At 40.7% G+C, this 15,379-nt stretch overlaps 2 protein-coding genes across 2 annotated transcripts; one reads left to right on the forward strand and one right to left on the reverse strand.

Annotated features, from left to right (window-relative positions):
* Nucleotides 1-1,693: 1,693 nt before the first annotated feature.
* Nucleotides 1,694-5,576, forward strand: mest (mesoderm specific transcript). Its single transcript, XM_008400661.3, has 12 exons — nt 1,694-1,876; nt 1,988-2,185; nt 2,261-2,340; nt 3,048-3,125; nt 3,225-3,361; nt 3,456-3,514; nt 4,332-4,372; nt 4,497-4,567; nt 4,643-4,744; nt 4,824-4,900; nt 5,003-5,066; nt 5,160-5,576. The coding sequence occupies exons 2-12, from the start codon at nt 2,032-2,034 to the stop codon at nt 5,275-5,277; spliced, it is 981 nt and encodes a 326-aa protein (XP_008398883.1). The 5' UTR covers nt 1,694-1,876; nt 1,988-2,031; the 3' UTR covers nt 5,278-5,576.
* copg2 (COPI coat complex subunit gamma 2) lies at nt 5,570-14,279 on the reverse strand. Its single transcript, XM_081603828.1, has 24 exons — nt 14,123-14,279; nt 13,665-13,717; nt 13,500-13,580; nt 13,330-13,401; nt 13,170-13,249; nt 12,303-12,378; nt 12,095-12,187; nt 11,897-11,983; nt 11,635-11,792; nt 11,411-11,544; nt 11,056-11,123; nt 9,645-9,833; nt 9,430-9,525; nt 9,093-9,336; nt 8,929-9,004; nt 8,216-8,319; nt 8,003-8,128; nt 7,850-7,918; nt 7,556-7,737; nt 7,285-7,414; nt 6,460-6,557; nt 6,238-6,376; nt 6,037-6,135; nt 5,570-5,890 (listed from the first exon to the last, which is right to left on the reverse strand). The coding sequence occupies exons 1-24, from the start codon at nt 14,157-14,159 to the stop codon at nt 5,760-5,762; spliced, it is 2,622 nt and encodes an 873-aa protein (XP_081459954.1). The 5' UTR covers nt 14,160-14,279; the 3' UTR covers nt 5,570-5,759.
* Nucleotides 14,280-15,379: the final 1,100 nt, after the last annotated feature.

Consider the following 15,379-nt stretch of genomic DNA (forward strand, 5'->3'; position numbering starts at 1 on the left):
CGATGGCCTTACTTTATTTTATTTAGCACGTGTACCAGTTTGCTGATATCCAGGAGTTCTGCTTCTTTTAAGTGAGTTCTGATTCCACATTTTCCATACATATCGTGACATTATTTAGATGCCATCTGTAACACTTGGAAAGGTAGGTGGTCAAAGGTAGGTGTTTTTTTTATCCATCTGTTTTCACATACCAACAGATAATTCTGCTATTGTATCAATTTCTCATCTTCAGGCTAACAAATTGCGCATCTAGTTTAGTGCTGCACTTTGAAACAACCCCTCTTCTGAAGGTACAAATTGACTTCATCTTTTCAAACCTCAGTCTGAACAGAACACAGCAACTCATATTCTGCCCCAAGTGAAAGTTTTTGTGCATTAATGTCTCCCGTATTTAAATTGGGGGTCTTCTGCACACCCATTCCTGACCAGATATCAGTCTTGGAAAAATCCACTGTCGGATGTCGCAGTCCTATGTTAACCTTAGAAGTTTGTTTTTTTTTCTGTTTTTTTTAATCCAGTAATCATGGAGAACAAACAATGGAACAAAAAGCGGCGTTTAAAACAAAGACTGTCCAGTTTCTTATTCCTCTTACAAATGGAGCAGATTGAGAGATCTCCAATCTAAAAGAAAAGGAACAAAATATCCCAACTTAAATGTTTATGCATAGGACTGAAACCACAATAAATACTTTCCTCGGCTTGCAAAGCAAAAGTCATTTTTATGTAAGGAAGCTCAGATGTGTAGACTCGATTTAATTACTGGCTTTGCTGCAGTTACTCAAACGCCAATCTATGTCAACAAACTAAAACAGCACACTTAAATCACTAGTTTTATTTGAAAGAAATGTAAATATAACCTTGTTCACAAGCGATGAGGGCATTTTATCTATATAAAATATTGCAATTAAGGGTTTCTTTTATGTAGTATGGTTTCAAATCCATTTTCATGGCATTTAGTGTTAACTATATTAATTGAAGCATTGGGCATTGAATAATACACCCAACATAACAGAAGATGTCACAATTTCTTTAGGTGTCGTAATTGTTATAACTGATTATTTTGAGCAAGTCAACACATCAAGCATGATCACACTGGTAATGTTGGATAAAAATAGAGCAGCAATTTTTAAAAAATTTTATATGTTTGGATGGTTTTACATATTCAAATATTTTAATAGCATTTTGTATCCGTCTAATGTAAAACCAGATATCAAACAAGCACAGCTTACCACACTTGTATGAATTGGGATATATTTTTATTTCCCTATTGGTTTAAGAAATTAATTTTTGCAGTTTATTTTGACTGCATGCACGTAGAAAAAAATGGCCATTCTATTATTTTCTCATATTTTAAGACATACAGTCATTAAATACATGCAAGGGATCTGCTGTTGTCCTTCATTTTCTATAGCTAAGTGATTAAGAATGAAAATCAAATCCACAATAAAAATAAAAATTAATTCATATTCCACGTTTTTTTTCTCACAAAATGAATAAGCTTAAGGACATGAAAATATTTGTTGATTTACAATGAGATTTTTTTTTTTATTGCGCTTGTTGTTAGTAGTAGTAGTATAATTTTATTTTCCAAGAAATCAGCTTCATTCAGACATCCAGACTGGTAGATGGCAGTAAACGCCTTATTTGTTGTTTGGCGATTATTCAAAGATCTCCTATTGACAAGATGAGTCGCGCTGTATAAATTGGTTGCAACGTAGCCATCCAAAGAGTGTGTGTCTTCCTTTTTTTACAAAAACGTGACCAGAGTGAGACCTCTTACTTTTCTGTGCTATGTTTACTTCTTGACTCCACAGGAATATCCTCTGCAGGTCCGAAACAGGTTGAAGGTCTGCTGATAACAAGCAGGAACTTTGCAGTAAGTGCCGTCCTCTGTCTTTAATAAGTCGTTTCAGCTGAATGGAGGCAATGCTACCTGCTCCTTTAACATCAAGCCTGCTTGTCTCGGCTCGTTGCGTTTGTGGCTCAGTGTGTCAGTGGCAGGAATGAGACCTCCTCACCGCTGAGCTCAACATGAGAGAGTGGTGGATCCATGTGGGTCTGATTTGCGTCCCGCTGGTGGCCGTCTACCTTCACATCCCGCCCCCTCACCTCTCCGCCACCCTGCAGAAGTGGCACAGCGCCGGGGACTTCTTCCACTTCAGAGGGAAGAAGATCTTCTATAGAGGTAGCAGCACAGGGGGGGAGATTAATGTCCAAATATCCACCCGTTTCCTGTCTCACATCGAGATGTTCTTCCCAGACTCCTACGGTGCTTTGGGAAGCTCCGATGTGGTCCTTCTGCTCCACGGCTTCCCCACCTCCAGCTATGACTGGAACAAGGTATGCGGTCTATACAGAGGAAGCTTAGCATATCCTGAATAAACACCAGGGTTTCCATGGAGACAGAAGGTTCATTTTCATCTTTTGCTAATTTATTAATCCAGCCCATCTCTGGTAGTCTCTGATTATTGCAGGTACCACATTTAAAACCCAAGAAACTGTATAAATATATGCCATAAATTCATATTGAGTAGCCGTTTACAAAATAGAGATGCATATGGACAAAGGCGGTCCTAGAATGTTTGGTGCCCTGGGCGAACCACCTTTCCAAAGCCCCCCACCTCCCTCCTTCTCCCTTCTGAAGAAGTAGACAGGCGAGAGGTGACTGTTGGTGTGATGATGGTATTTACTTGTCCTGTATGTTTTAATTTGTGTTTTTATTTCTATGTATTTTTATCTGTGGTTTTGTGAATACTATACAGCACAAGGTCATGATTAAGGTCTTGCAGTAAATATTTATTTGTATGTTTCATAAATAAAATTGACATTGACATGTATTAGGTACTTTTGACATTCAGATCCTCTGGTTGTAAGAGCAGGGAGTTGGAGGATTTTACAATGAGGGGCAGGTGGGGTGGAGCTGCTCTTTGCCCATGTCACCCATGTCAGAAACTGCCACCGCATATGGAAATATGAGTCAGTTAAAATAAGCAATTTTGACGTGGAAAAGTGTGTACAGATCCTGAACCGTTTTTCTTCCCTTGCAGATCTGGGATCCGCTCGCACAGCGCTTCCATCGAGTCATTGCACTGGACTTTCTTGGATTTGGTTTTAGTGACAAACCTGTGAGTCTGCATATTTTATTCTTTTATGTTTTGATGTTTTCCTGCCTCTTTCCTTCATGCACATGTTTCTCCTACTCCCCCTTTTCTGCAACATCTCAGAGACCCCACAGGTACTCCATCTTTGAACAAGCCAGTATAGTTGAGGCCCTGGTGGCCCACTTGGGTCTGAGCAATCAACGACTCAATTTGATATCTCATGACTATGGAGATACTGTGGCCCTAGAGCTGCTATACAGGTGGGCAATTTATAGCAGGTGTCAAAAGAATCCAGTGGTCAACATTAGTTTCTTTCTCTTAGCTGTTTTTCACTTTGTTTTTCTCCTGAACTAGGAGTGACCAAAATCGGACAGGGCATCTGAACTTCAACAGTCTTTGTCTATCAAATGGAGGTACAGTGTTGGCATTCTTTGGGGAGTAATTGTTACTTTGACAAAAATAGTATGTTTTGCTAAATTAATGTATGACGTAAAAAATTTTGCAAAAATCTCTCATAGAATACAATGACTTTAAAAATTTGCAAAAATATCTCATAGTGTGACGTAAAGAATTTGCAAAAAATATCTCATAGTGTAGTATGACATTATAAATTAGCAAAAACATCTCAGTCTAGTATGACGTAAAAAATTAGCAAAAATATTTGCAAAAATATCATTCTATACTATGATATACTATAATATATCATATAATATGAGTATATATAGTATATATCATATACTATGATAGTAGTATATCATACTATGATATAGTATATATCATAGTTTGAGTATGACTATATAGTATATAGTGCGACGTAAAAAATTAGCCAAAATATAACGTCATATTGCTAATTTATGACGTTATAAATTAGCAAAAATATCTTAGTCTAGTATGATGTAAAAATTTGCAAAAAATATCTCATGGTATAGTATGACGCAAAAAATTTGCTAAATTATCTCATAGTATACTATGATGTTAAAAATGTGCAAAAATATCTGTCTAGTATGACGTAAAAAATTAGCAAAAATATCTTGCGTCAAAATATCAAAAATATTGGACGTCATATTTTTTATAGTATGACGTAAAAAATTAGCAAAAATTACTCTTAATGTAGTATGACATTCAAAATGCGCAAAAAAGTTTGTTTGAAATATGTGCTTTTAAACTTACCTGATTCTTTTGATGTAAAAACAAAAGCATGGATAGTCCTGACAGTTTGATTTCCAACAGGAGTATTTCCAGAAACACACCACCCACGGTTGCTTCAGACGGTGAGTGAATCTGCCTTCTTCCTACTTCTTAGCTCATGTAAAGTATAATATTCTATTGTTTCCAATTATTAATAGGGGATAGAATGGATTTTTGGCTGACCTGTCTTTAATTTGTTCCCAAAAGCTGTTGAAGGACTCAAGTATTCTGGCAACATTTCTGACACGCCTCACCAACTTTTTGATCTTCCAGAAGGGGTAAGAGGACCAGAGTGTTGTAAAATATGGCAAAAAAAAAAAAGAATTTCTTCACATTTTCTCCTTGATCGGCAGCGTTGGAGAAGTATTCGGTCCCTACACTCAGCCCACAGACGCAGAGTTCTGGGACATGTGGACAAGCTTACGCTACAACGACGGCAACCTGGTTTTGGACAGGTGATGATGCGCTTACATGCTCACTGTTTCCGGTTCACTGACATTCAGTTGACTGAATGTGGGGCTTTTCTCTTCTCAGTATTCTCCAGTACATCAATCAGAGATTTCAACATAGAGATCGATGGGTGGGAGCGCTCACAGCCACTCATGCTCCACGTAAGTGGCGCTTGGGTGGAGCAAACCCTTTGTTAAATAGCACGTGATTTTTAAGACCCTCGTTCATCCCCACAATGACCCTCACCTCACCTTGTGTTTCAGTGCATATGATCTACGGACCCCTGGACCCCGTCAACCCCCATCCACAGTTCATCCGTCTTTATATGTGAGTGATCGTGCTTTTACCTCCATGCAAAAGTAATGTTTAAGAATTATGCAGTTAATTAAAATGCACTTGAACTGTGTTTTATTCCATCAGGCATTTGGTGAAAAGGTCAACAGTCACCATTCTGGACGACCACATCAGTCACTACCCACAGCTGGAGGATCCCACCGGTTTCCTAAAGGCTTACTTCAATTTCTTTCACTCTTTCTAACCAGATCGCAAACACATGCTTGCTGTTGGGTATCAAAATCAGACGAAAAAATAACTTAAATTATTTCTAACTACCAATTAAGAATGTTGACTAACTTAAAAGATGAAGCAAATTATTTATATACCCCATGAGATAAATTATTGTCATAGTGAGCATATCTGTTGAACACTATTCCTGCATTGTGAATTACTTTTGATATAATTTTCTACATTCTTCAAAAACATAAATGACTTAAAATATCAATTTTTCTTTAAATAAAATTAATTTTCTTAAAAAAAAAAAAAGTTCCAAATTGCATTTTGACCAACTTTATTGTGAAGTTGAAACAAAAAGATGGAAAAACAGAAAAGTTTGAGTATATGTAGAAGATATAAAACATTTGTACCAGTAATCACAATGACGAGTTAAGCTTCAGGACTGAGGAAGTGATGGATAAGGGCTGCTGCATGCTTTGTGTCGTTGGTTGGCACGTATTTGCAGTTCTAGCCTACAGAAGCAAGGATCACATCGACAACGGTCTCCTCGGTGCTGCGAACCGTCACTTGCATGGTGACGCCATCAGCCAGCGCCAGACGGGCCCGAACCAGGACGTCGTGGCCTCCTCGGAACACACCTGGGCAGAGAAGGCGGGAAGAATGAGGTCACCAGAAGAAACGGGACAACTTGAAATTGTTCCGAGTCTGAAAGATGATATGTGATGTCTTCATTTCAGGAACGTTGTTCTCTAAAAACAAACTTTCATCCAGGAATCGGACTCACCAGCGAGAAAGAGAACATGAGAGTTCTTGTTTTCAGGAACTTTGTCGGAGCGTTCGCAGGGCTGCATTCCCAGGAAGCTGATGATGTTACCCACCGCCTCTGTGAATGATACAAAAACACCCGGCATCACTTTAATGTGTGATTAAAGCACAGCTTGGTGTGCACAAGCGTCAGCTTTCCTAAAATAATCAAACTGCGTACCATCTAGTGTTCGCACAGACGCCAGGGCAAACGTCTCCTCCTTCTCATTTTCGTCTCCCACTTCCTCCCACGCTGCGCCAAAGTTTGGTTTCAGGACTCTCTGTATGTGATCTGCGACGGTCACCTCCAGGTCCTCCAGCTGAGCAAATGAGAATTCTAATTCAAACCTCAGGTTCAGGCAGATGAAGCCATTTTACCAGCTCCAGCTTCAGCTTCACATACCACATATTCATCATCGTAGCCGTCGTCATCAGGCTCTCCTGTGTTGGGGTCACAGTCCCTCACCAGGTACTTCATTGTACAGCTGAATGTGCAGGACACTGCAAGCAGACGGAAACTTGTGGTTGAACTCTAAACCATTCAAATTCAGGGATCCTAACACATTCTTAGGTTTTGCTGGTTCAAATTAATATAGTTCTTAATATGTTTTTCTATAGTTTTTGAAGTTGTACAAACTAGGCCATAAAGATGGTAGTGAGGCTGCTAAATTATAGGAAAGGAATATGAATGTTGACATGGCACCACTTCCATCTGTACATCTGTAACTGGATGCTGTGCTTTGAACTAGATGATTGGGGCAATCAACACATTTGCAAAAGAAAAAAAAAAAAAAAAAAAAGCTGGAAAAAAACAATTAAATTGACCAATAATGACAAAGTTGCTCTACTAGACATCAATGAGGGACAACAAAATGCTATGATGGATGGGTGCCAGGTTGGAGGAGGGGGTGCGTCATGATCTCTAATGTACTTAATCTAGTAAAAACAATGTGAGAATAAACTGAGATTCAAGCATTTAGATAGACCAAAGTACCTCTACACTGCAGGATTCAGACACTGACACGTACATGAGTAAACCTTATGATTTGCACAGACAAAACAGGTTTTTCCGCACATTTTCCAAGTTTGAGAAATTTACTATGTGAAGTACATGCATCAACTACTGTATCCAAACAGTTCCCTTACGATGGATACTGTGATTTGATACAAATTCTAGACTTTTCCAGGCTGTGAAGGAAACCATGAGCGGTCCCAGCAACGCTCCTACCTGCAGTGGGGTCGTCGTCAGGGAGCCGCACCAACGTGTAGGAGGAGCCCGGCTGGCTGTAGGGCAGGCTGGGGGCTGGGATGTAGTGCGCTACCTCGTAGGCTTCTGATGGCTCCATCTGTACTACCACCTGCAACAGACGACAGTTCAGCCTCGTCACATAATAATCACTTGTTGTCAATAAGATTCCATCCACCATTGAACCAGATGTTGGAAAAAAACGTTCCGGTCTCCGGCAGGGAGCAGGACTACCGGCCATCTTTTAACGAACCTTTTGGAGCAGCTGGTCGTTCAGTGTGTTTGTGCAGTCGAACTGGAACACCATGTGTCGGGCGAATGTGTGCTTGATGCAGCGAACCACGTATTCCGTCTCGGCCTCGGTCAGCTGCACCGGCTCGGATGACTTGAATAACGGGCCGAGAGCCTGGAATTCTGGGATGGAGGCAAGTTGTTCTGCGAGAAGGGAGGAAAAAAAAAAAAGTAATAAGTGAACATTAAAGTGGACGTTTTGATCAATTATCCAATAAAAAGCAATAACTGAAGCGGGTCCACCTGTCTTACTTACCCTGGTAGATGTCTTGCCGTGATGGGGCCAACTTCTCCGGCAGTTTGCTCGTAGCAACAGGAGCAATTTCTAGAAGAAAAACACACAAACTCAATTTATTTTGTGCACAGCAATATTCTGTAATTTAATCTGAAGAAAACAATGTGGTCGTACCCAATTTCTGCTCCGTGATTGGAGTGGTGGCCAGAGGTACAGACTTCATGTCGAAAGGCTTCTCCGAGGGCTCCAGGGTGTACTGGTGGAGGGACTTCTCCAGGCCGGGAATGGACACGGACAGACCTGAGACACGAGGAGGACACGTCAACACCTGACATTCCGATTTCTTATACAGTTTATCTTGTACGCCTCATAAATGGCGATATTTACCATTAAAGATATACGCAGCATTCAGAGCTTTCTGCTTCTGCTGCAGCACGTTCATGTAGAAAGTAGCTCTGTCTCTGACCTCGTCATCGCTGTCCATCATACACCTGTGAGAACAGATCAATCAGTCACATTTTATTTGTATATTTCAGCAGCAAGGCATTTCAAAGTGCTTTACATAATTAAAATAAAAACAGCATCTGACATTGAATGAAGAGTAAGAAAGATTTTTTTTAAAAAGAATTAAAAGGATAAAAACAGACAAAACCCACACTAATCCTAATTTAGCCATAAGCAACTCTAAACAGGTGGGTTTTAAGTTGAGATTTATAGGCACCCAGTGTTTCAGCTGTTTTACAGTTTTCTGGAAGTTTGTTCATATTAATCCGTGATCACGGATAAATCATATTAATCAGATTAATCCGTGATCAAATTATTACAAGGCATTCGACAAATTTGCAGTCTGTTGTTTTCTCGTGCTGATTAGCAAATAAATCAGCATGAGCTGTCTTTTCTAAAACAAAAAACCTCCATTAGTTTATGAAATGAGGAAAAAGTTAATTAAGCAAACTTTTTTTTATATTTGTTGATTTCATCCATTTTTGAGGCTTCATTAAACAAAGTTCATTCACAGTTCAATAGAGTCTTTTAAGTTTCCAACAAATACACACTTGTGTGAAAGGAAAGAAAAGAAAACAAAACAAACAAGGCCTCACCTCTGCATGAGAACCAGGACGCTCGGCAGCAGATCGTCATTCTGAGCTCCAAATTTAGCCAAAGCGCTCACAGCAGCTGAAGGCAGACAAATACAAATGGCCAGTTGGAGGTAATCAGATTACTAGACCAGATTACTAGGCCGCTGATGTTTACGCCGTCTCACCTGCACGAACCGCCTCGCTCTCCAGCACCACCCGGTTGAAGATGAAGCGGATGTACTTGGAGGGCTGCGGGGTCCGCGGCCCCTCTTTGCCCAGCAGGTGCAGGATCTTGGTGGCCAGCACTGTGTGCTCGCAGTCCTCGATGAACTCGCACAGATGGGCCAAGCCCGTCTCTTTGCTCTCGGGGTTCTCCTCGATGATGCTGATGATGCAGTCCACGATAGCCCGCTTGTACTCAAAGCCGCCCTGCAGCGACAGAAGTGATCAGTCCGTGTGGGAGGAGGCCCAAGCTGCTACAATAATCAGAATCATAAACCCAAATGATAAAACCAAACTTACGTCGTCTCTCAGCATGTTGGACAAGAAGTTCATCATGACGCTGTGCTTCCTGGGATACTTCTGACACAGGGCACTGATGGCCTGAACGACCACCACCTTGGAGGAACAAATGTCATTTAAAAAAAAGCAAAAAAAAACAACAACATTTGAATACTTTAGATTAAAATAAATCTAACCTTTCTAATACCATTTTCGTCAAATCAAAGACTTCTCACCTTGAACTCATCCGAAATCTCAGAGACAAAGGAGGAGATCTGCTTCATGAGGCGGTCAACGCTGCTCTCGCTGCCGGTCTTCAGCAGTGTGGTGATGGCCAGGGTGGCGATGCTGCGGTTGGAATCGGTGATCAGGTTCTCCAGGTCCAGGTTGCAGGCGGTCACAGCCGACGGGTGTTTCATGGCCACCTGAACAACACACAAAGGACTCATAAAAATCTGTTACGGACTTGCAACCGAGATGTCAAAATGAGAATTTACAATTAGAGGTGTGCCGATCGATCGACCACCGATCATAATTGGCTGATTTCCGTGAAAAAGTGTATGATTGGTGATCGCCGATCACAGTCTCTTGTTGCCGATCACACAAACCTGCATCTCATTTCGCAGCCTGCCTGTGCAGCTCGTCTCCTCTTTCCTTCACTCTGCGCAAACGCGCAGCAACAAAACCTAAATGATGTCATGTGGAACTATAACGCACTGAGTGAATGGGGAAAATCGAAGCACGTGGGGTGAAGCGGGTCAAAATGCATCAACACGACGAATCTAATATGGCATAAAAACAATGCCATACTTGATGGAGTTTGGCTACATCGAGGCTCACTGCAGTAAAAAAGACATTTGGAGCAATCAGATAGCAGGTAAAGCAGCGCACAGCTACAAACACTCACCTGGATTAGCTTGACGGTCAGAAAGCTAAACGAATAACCCGCAAAATTATTTAAGTCTTCGAGCTGCGATGTAAGATGCTGGTTCTGCTCTCGCTGTTGAACCGCTGCTACGCGCTACAGGTAGTAATATTTCACAGACGCCGCTTCTGCTCCACCTGGTAGTGACTCTCACACCGAACCCCTGTTTAAAGCTGCAGCATCTAACCTAAAAAAATACATTTTACATATGTATTAAAACTTTCGCTGTCCTAACATGAGACAGATAATCTCTAAAAAAAATAATTGATCTCCTCCCTGCTCTGCATAATTACTCCGCTCAGTCAGAAACGGCCACTCAGAACTAGCAGTAATCAGCTAGCCGCCATGCTATCAGGAAGTTTTCATTCAGTTAAAGATAGTATTACCGATAGCAGTACAATTTGCACAATGCCTGTTTTTTCTTGGAAAAAGTTATTAAAAACAAATTTTTGTCTAAATTAAGGTGAATTCATGGTTCCTTTTTTCACATAATGTAACCTGTAGTGCTTTTGATTAAAAAAATAATAATTATGTGATCGGTATCGGTGATCGGCTCTCATGGGTGATCGGAATCGGTATTGGCGGGAAAAAACCTGATCGGCACATCTCTATTTACAAATAAATACGAAAAGGGCCAACATGTTTGTGGCCTTAACACTTGGGATTGTTAGAGGTCTTGCACTAAACCGTGCCGCCTAATGCAGTAAAATTAAGAGTTGTACCTTGTTGAGGGTCCTGACTGCAGCATATCTCAGGGCTGCTTTAGGGGAGCTGCAGAAGAGCTGGAGAACTGAAGGAAAACACAAAATGTCATTTTGTTACGGCATCTCTGAATCTTGATTTATTTCTAATATCTACACTGGATTCAAACAGCCAGTAACAATGGACATTACTTAATTTGAATTTGTATCTGTCTGCATTTCTGTATAAAAATAGGATGTTTTCATGTTTTAATTAATGTAAATTTTCTTAAGACGACATGAATTGCCTCTCTGAACAAATTGAACTGGCATTAGAAAAAAGAAACCCTCAGTGGTCCAAATTCCAACTTTATGAATAATTGAGAGAGCAGGTCACCTGAGACAGCGGGCGCCAGCTCTCTGGCAGTACAGTTGGGCATGTGGACAATGGCGGACGCAGCCTCATAAACAACCATCTCATTCTTGTTCCTCAAGCAGCTCTCGATGAAGTCAAACAGGGGGCTGTCGTGACTGCGGGTTGAGACAAAACGGACGTCAACACCAGTTCATTCATTGTGGTGCGGGCAGCCGTTCTGTCCGGCCACGCTCCGTCCTGCTCACCCGCCCTCCGTCTCGTCCAGCAGTTTGCTGGCGATGCGGATCAGCATGCAATAGGCGAACGGCGACTTCAGGCCCGACTTGGTGAACTTGTTGAGCATCTTGGTCACAGCGAGACGGTCGTTCTTTCGGAGGTGATACAGCAGGCCCAGAGCGTGGTACTAACAGGGTGAAAAAAACCCAACAGGAAACGGAATTAAAATCAACAAGTTTTGTTCACGAATCCCAGAGTTGCAGTCGTCCACCGTGAGCGTGTCTTTCCTACCTGGACCATGATGTTGTCACTGGAGGCAGCTTCCTGGGCTTCATTCACCCAGCGCTTCACCACATCGTAGCTCATCTTCACCATGTGCTGAGGAAGCAGAGAGAAGGTCATCCAACAGCATAACACACGAGTGGATGATTACCAACGACAACACGAGAAACTCTGGATTCTTTTCTTTTTATGGTTTATAAATCATACCAGAGAGGAGACCAGAGCTGAACTGGACACACTGGGCACCTTGTCCACAATAGCCTGCTTCATGTATCTTTCAATGGCCTGCAGCATGGTGGTCTGTGAGGACACAAACACACACATAAAGAAAATAAATAACTCTCCTAAAGAAAAGACATTTCCTTCCTGCATTACAGAAATCTGTAAGCTGAGATCAATAGAAAACTTCTCTCACATCTGTAATCCTGCACAGAGCTCTGATGGCTGGACCTCTGTACACGTCTTCCTTCCCAGTCATGTCTTTGGTTAAGCTATTAAAGCAAAGACAAATGAGGACAAAACTTTATTAATAAATCATCAAAGAATAAATATATTTTGTAACACAACTGCAGAAGAAACAGCAACTCTGCTGGACTACAATGCACCATTTGACAACATGAAATAAGCGCAGAGGTTTAAAAACAACATTTTTTTAAAAAGCAAACCATCATCTATTGATCTAAAGAAGCTCAACTGATAAGAATCTTAGTGACGTCAGTTTAAGGCTGTGGAGCTTCAGTGAACCACTAACTGAAAGCCCAGACTTAAATCCAATTGATGTCATGTGCTAGGGCAGGGGTGGGCAATCCTGGTCCTCCAGGGCCGGTGTCCTGCAACTCTTAGATGTCTCCCTGGTCCAACACACCTGAATCCAACAGCTGAATCACCTCCTGAGTGCAGTCAGGTTCTCCAGAGTCCTGCTAATGACCTCATTGTTTGACTCAGGTGTGTTGAAATAGAGATACATCTAAAAGTTGCAGGAGACCGGCCCTAGAGGCCTGGAGTTGGCCCACCCCTGTGCTAGGGCCTTCAACAGGTTACCCACAATCAAAATCTGAGGAAAGCCGTTCTGCAAAGAGGGATGGGCTACAAATCCTCCACAGACATATAAAGTAAAATCAGACACCAATGGCAGTTGTTTCCAAATGTGGCACAACCAGTTACCAAATTCAGGAGTAATTTATTTATTTATTTTTTTGCATAGAGCTAAGTAGTAATAAAACTGCAAGAGAGTGAATACTTTTAAATGGACGTTTCAAGTAGACGATTCGTCAACACAAACCTGCTTGTGACAATGATGACATCCTCGGAGATGTTTGCCATCTCCTTGATAGTCAGGTAGCACATCCTCCTCAGGGTTTGCTAAACATCAGAGAAAACCTTGTTCAGATCAGATGTGTGAAAAGTTATTCAACCGAAACGATTAAATGGACATGTCTTACATCATTAGACTGGAACAGCCTCGTCATCGCAAAGAAAGCCTCAGTGGCTTCGGTGGTCCCAAAATGCTCTCCCTACATAAACACAAGAAAGAGAGAGACTAGTTAGGTTTGTCGTTGAAATAAAAACAATGCTCAAAGGACAAACAAGAGTAAATATTTGTCGTTTTCACCTGATTGAGAAGGTAGATGATCTTGGTGAGGATATGGAGACATCTTCTTGGATTGATGGGGGTCTCATTGAAGATCCGTGCCTGTTAATGAAAACACACCACCATGGATTGTTGCCACTATCTCCTGGTTACAGATAAAAGTCCAGAGCTTATGCTCAAAATTACCTCTTGCAAAACTGCACTCTTCTCCAAGTGCTGGAAAGGGTTTGACCCACTTCCTAAGAGACAAAATAAATGAATTACAACAAGGATAGGGCATTACTTGTTTCTCGAATACCATAAGAAAAAAACGGCATATTGTGATATATATATATATATATATAGCAGCAAAGTGACAGGATAAGATTATTCAGACAACGCTAGCGTGCAGAGCTAATGCAATGACAACATTATTTGGAATTAAGTGTCACCACAAACAGTTAAATGTAAACTCGATAAAGCTGCAGTACTGGTTTGCTTTTGCGCTTTAGGTCAGAATATGTCTATAATGTTCTTCTTAAACCGTTGTTGAGGGTCGGGTTGGTTAGCTAGCAAGCTAACAAACGAGCACTTAGCACTTACACTTACTGTAACGTGTTTCAATCGTAAAACTTATGCCTTCCTATTCATATTTAAATCCTTACCAGACTCTTCGTCCTTCTTGTCAAATTTTTTAATCATTTTAACTGGAGATGACGGACGAGGGCAGCAGATGCTCTCAGCCTCGGAAATATCAGGAGCTACTTCCACGTAGCCAAAAGCAGACTGGCTTCCTGTTGGGGGGCGTCCACGTCGACGGAAATGACGTCATAGCCACCCAACTTTTAAAACAGCAGAGGACGCTGTTGACAGTTTTTAATTTCTTTTTATTTTCTTTTTTTTATAACTACTATAAAAAGCTTCGAATGCGGTGTAATTGAAGTTGTAACTTTAATTCTATTTTTGTTTTGCCGTTGTTTAACCAAAAATAAGTCAAGGGAGTCCCAAATCTTGCTTTTGGGTCATTGTTTGCTTTTCGTGTGACATACGTGTTATATATTTGTAAAAATCCCAGAAGCTTCGGTAGTTTCATTGTTACTAATAGGATTCAAGCCATTTAAGCACAGATATAATGTTAATCATAGAGATAATAAAAATATTGAGTATACCTAAGGTTTTTGATTTATCCAGATCTAGAGTGCAGTTGCTCAAAATGACCACAGGATGTCAGCATTTCTCAGCATCGTGATTTGAGAGGGTGTACAATTTAAAACTTATACAGAAACGCAGTTTTGTATTTTATCCAAGCAGTTGAAAATATTAACCGATAGCAAATTTTATAATTCAATCGATATGTTATAACATTACATTTAGGTAATTTTTAAAGACCATTGTTATTTTTTAATATAAAGATTTGAGAACGGGAGCTTTTTCCGAATGTACCTTTTACCGCCATCTAGTGGCCAACATTTAAAACGTCATTACTAATACAGACTCCTTCAAACAAATTAAGGCAAATCTGTATTATCATTTATTTATTTTATTATTATTTTAAGACACAGAGCAATGCAGATCTGCTGATACCAAAACAGCGAAGCTATAGTTTTATAGAAAGTAAAGTCCTATTTTCCGATAATTTATGATGTAAAGCACTTTGAACTGCCTTGTTGCCGAAATGTGCTATACAAATCAACTTGATTGACTGATTGAATCCATCGTCCATAGCTTATTCTTGCAAGGTCACGGGGAAGAATGGAAATCCAATTGATGTCATGTGAAATCACATGACATCAATTCAGGCTGTACCCCAAAATGTGGGGTACAGCCTGGACAGGTCGCCAGTCCATCACAAGGCAGCAGACAAACACAAAGGACAAGTAATCACACATAAGTATAGTTTTAGAGTAATCGATTAACCTACT

Source organism: Poecilia reticulata, chromosome 23 (genome assembly GCF_904066995.2).
Source record: "Poecilia reticulata chromosome 23, P_reticulata-male-v2, whole genome shotgun sequence".
Lineage (NCBI taxonomy): Eukaryota > Metazoa > Chordata > Actinopteri > Cyprinodontiformes > Poeciliidae > Poecilia > Poecilia reticulata.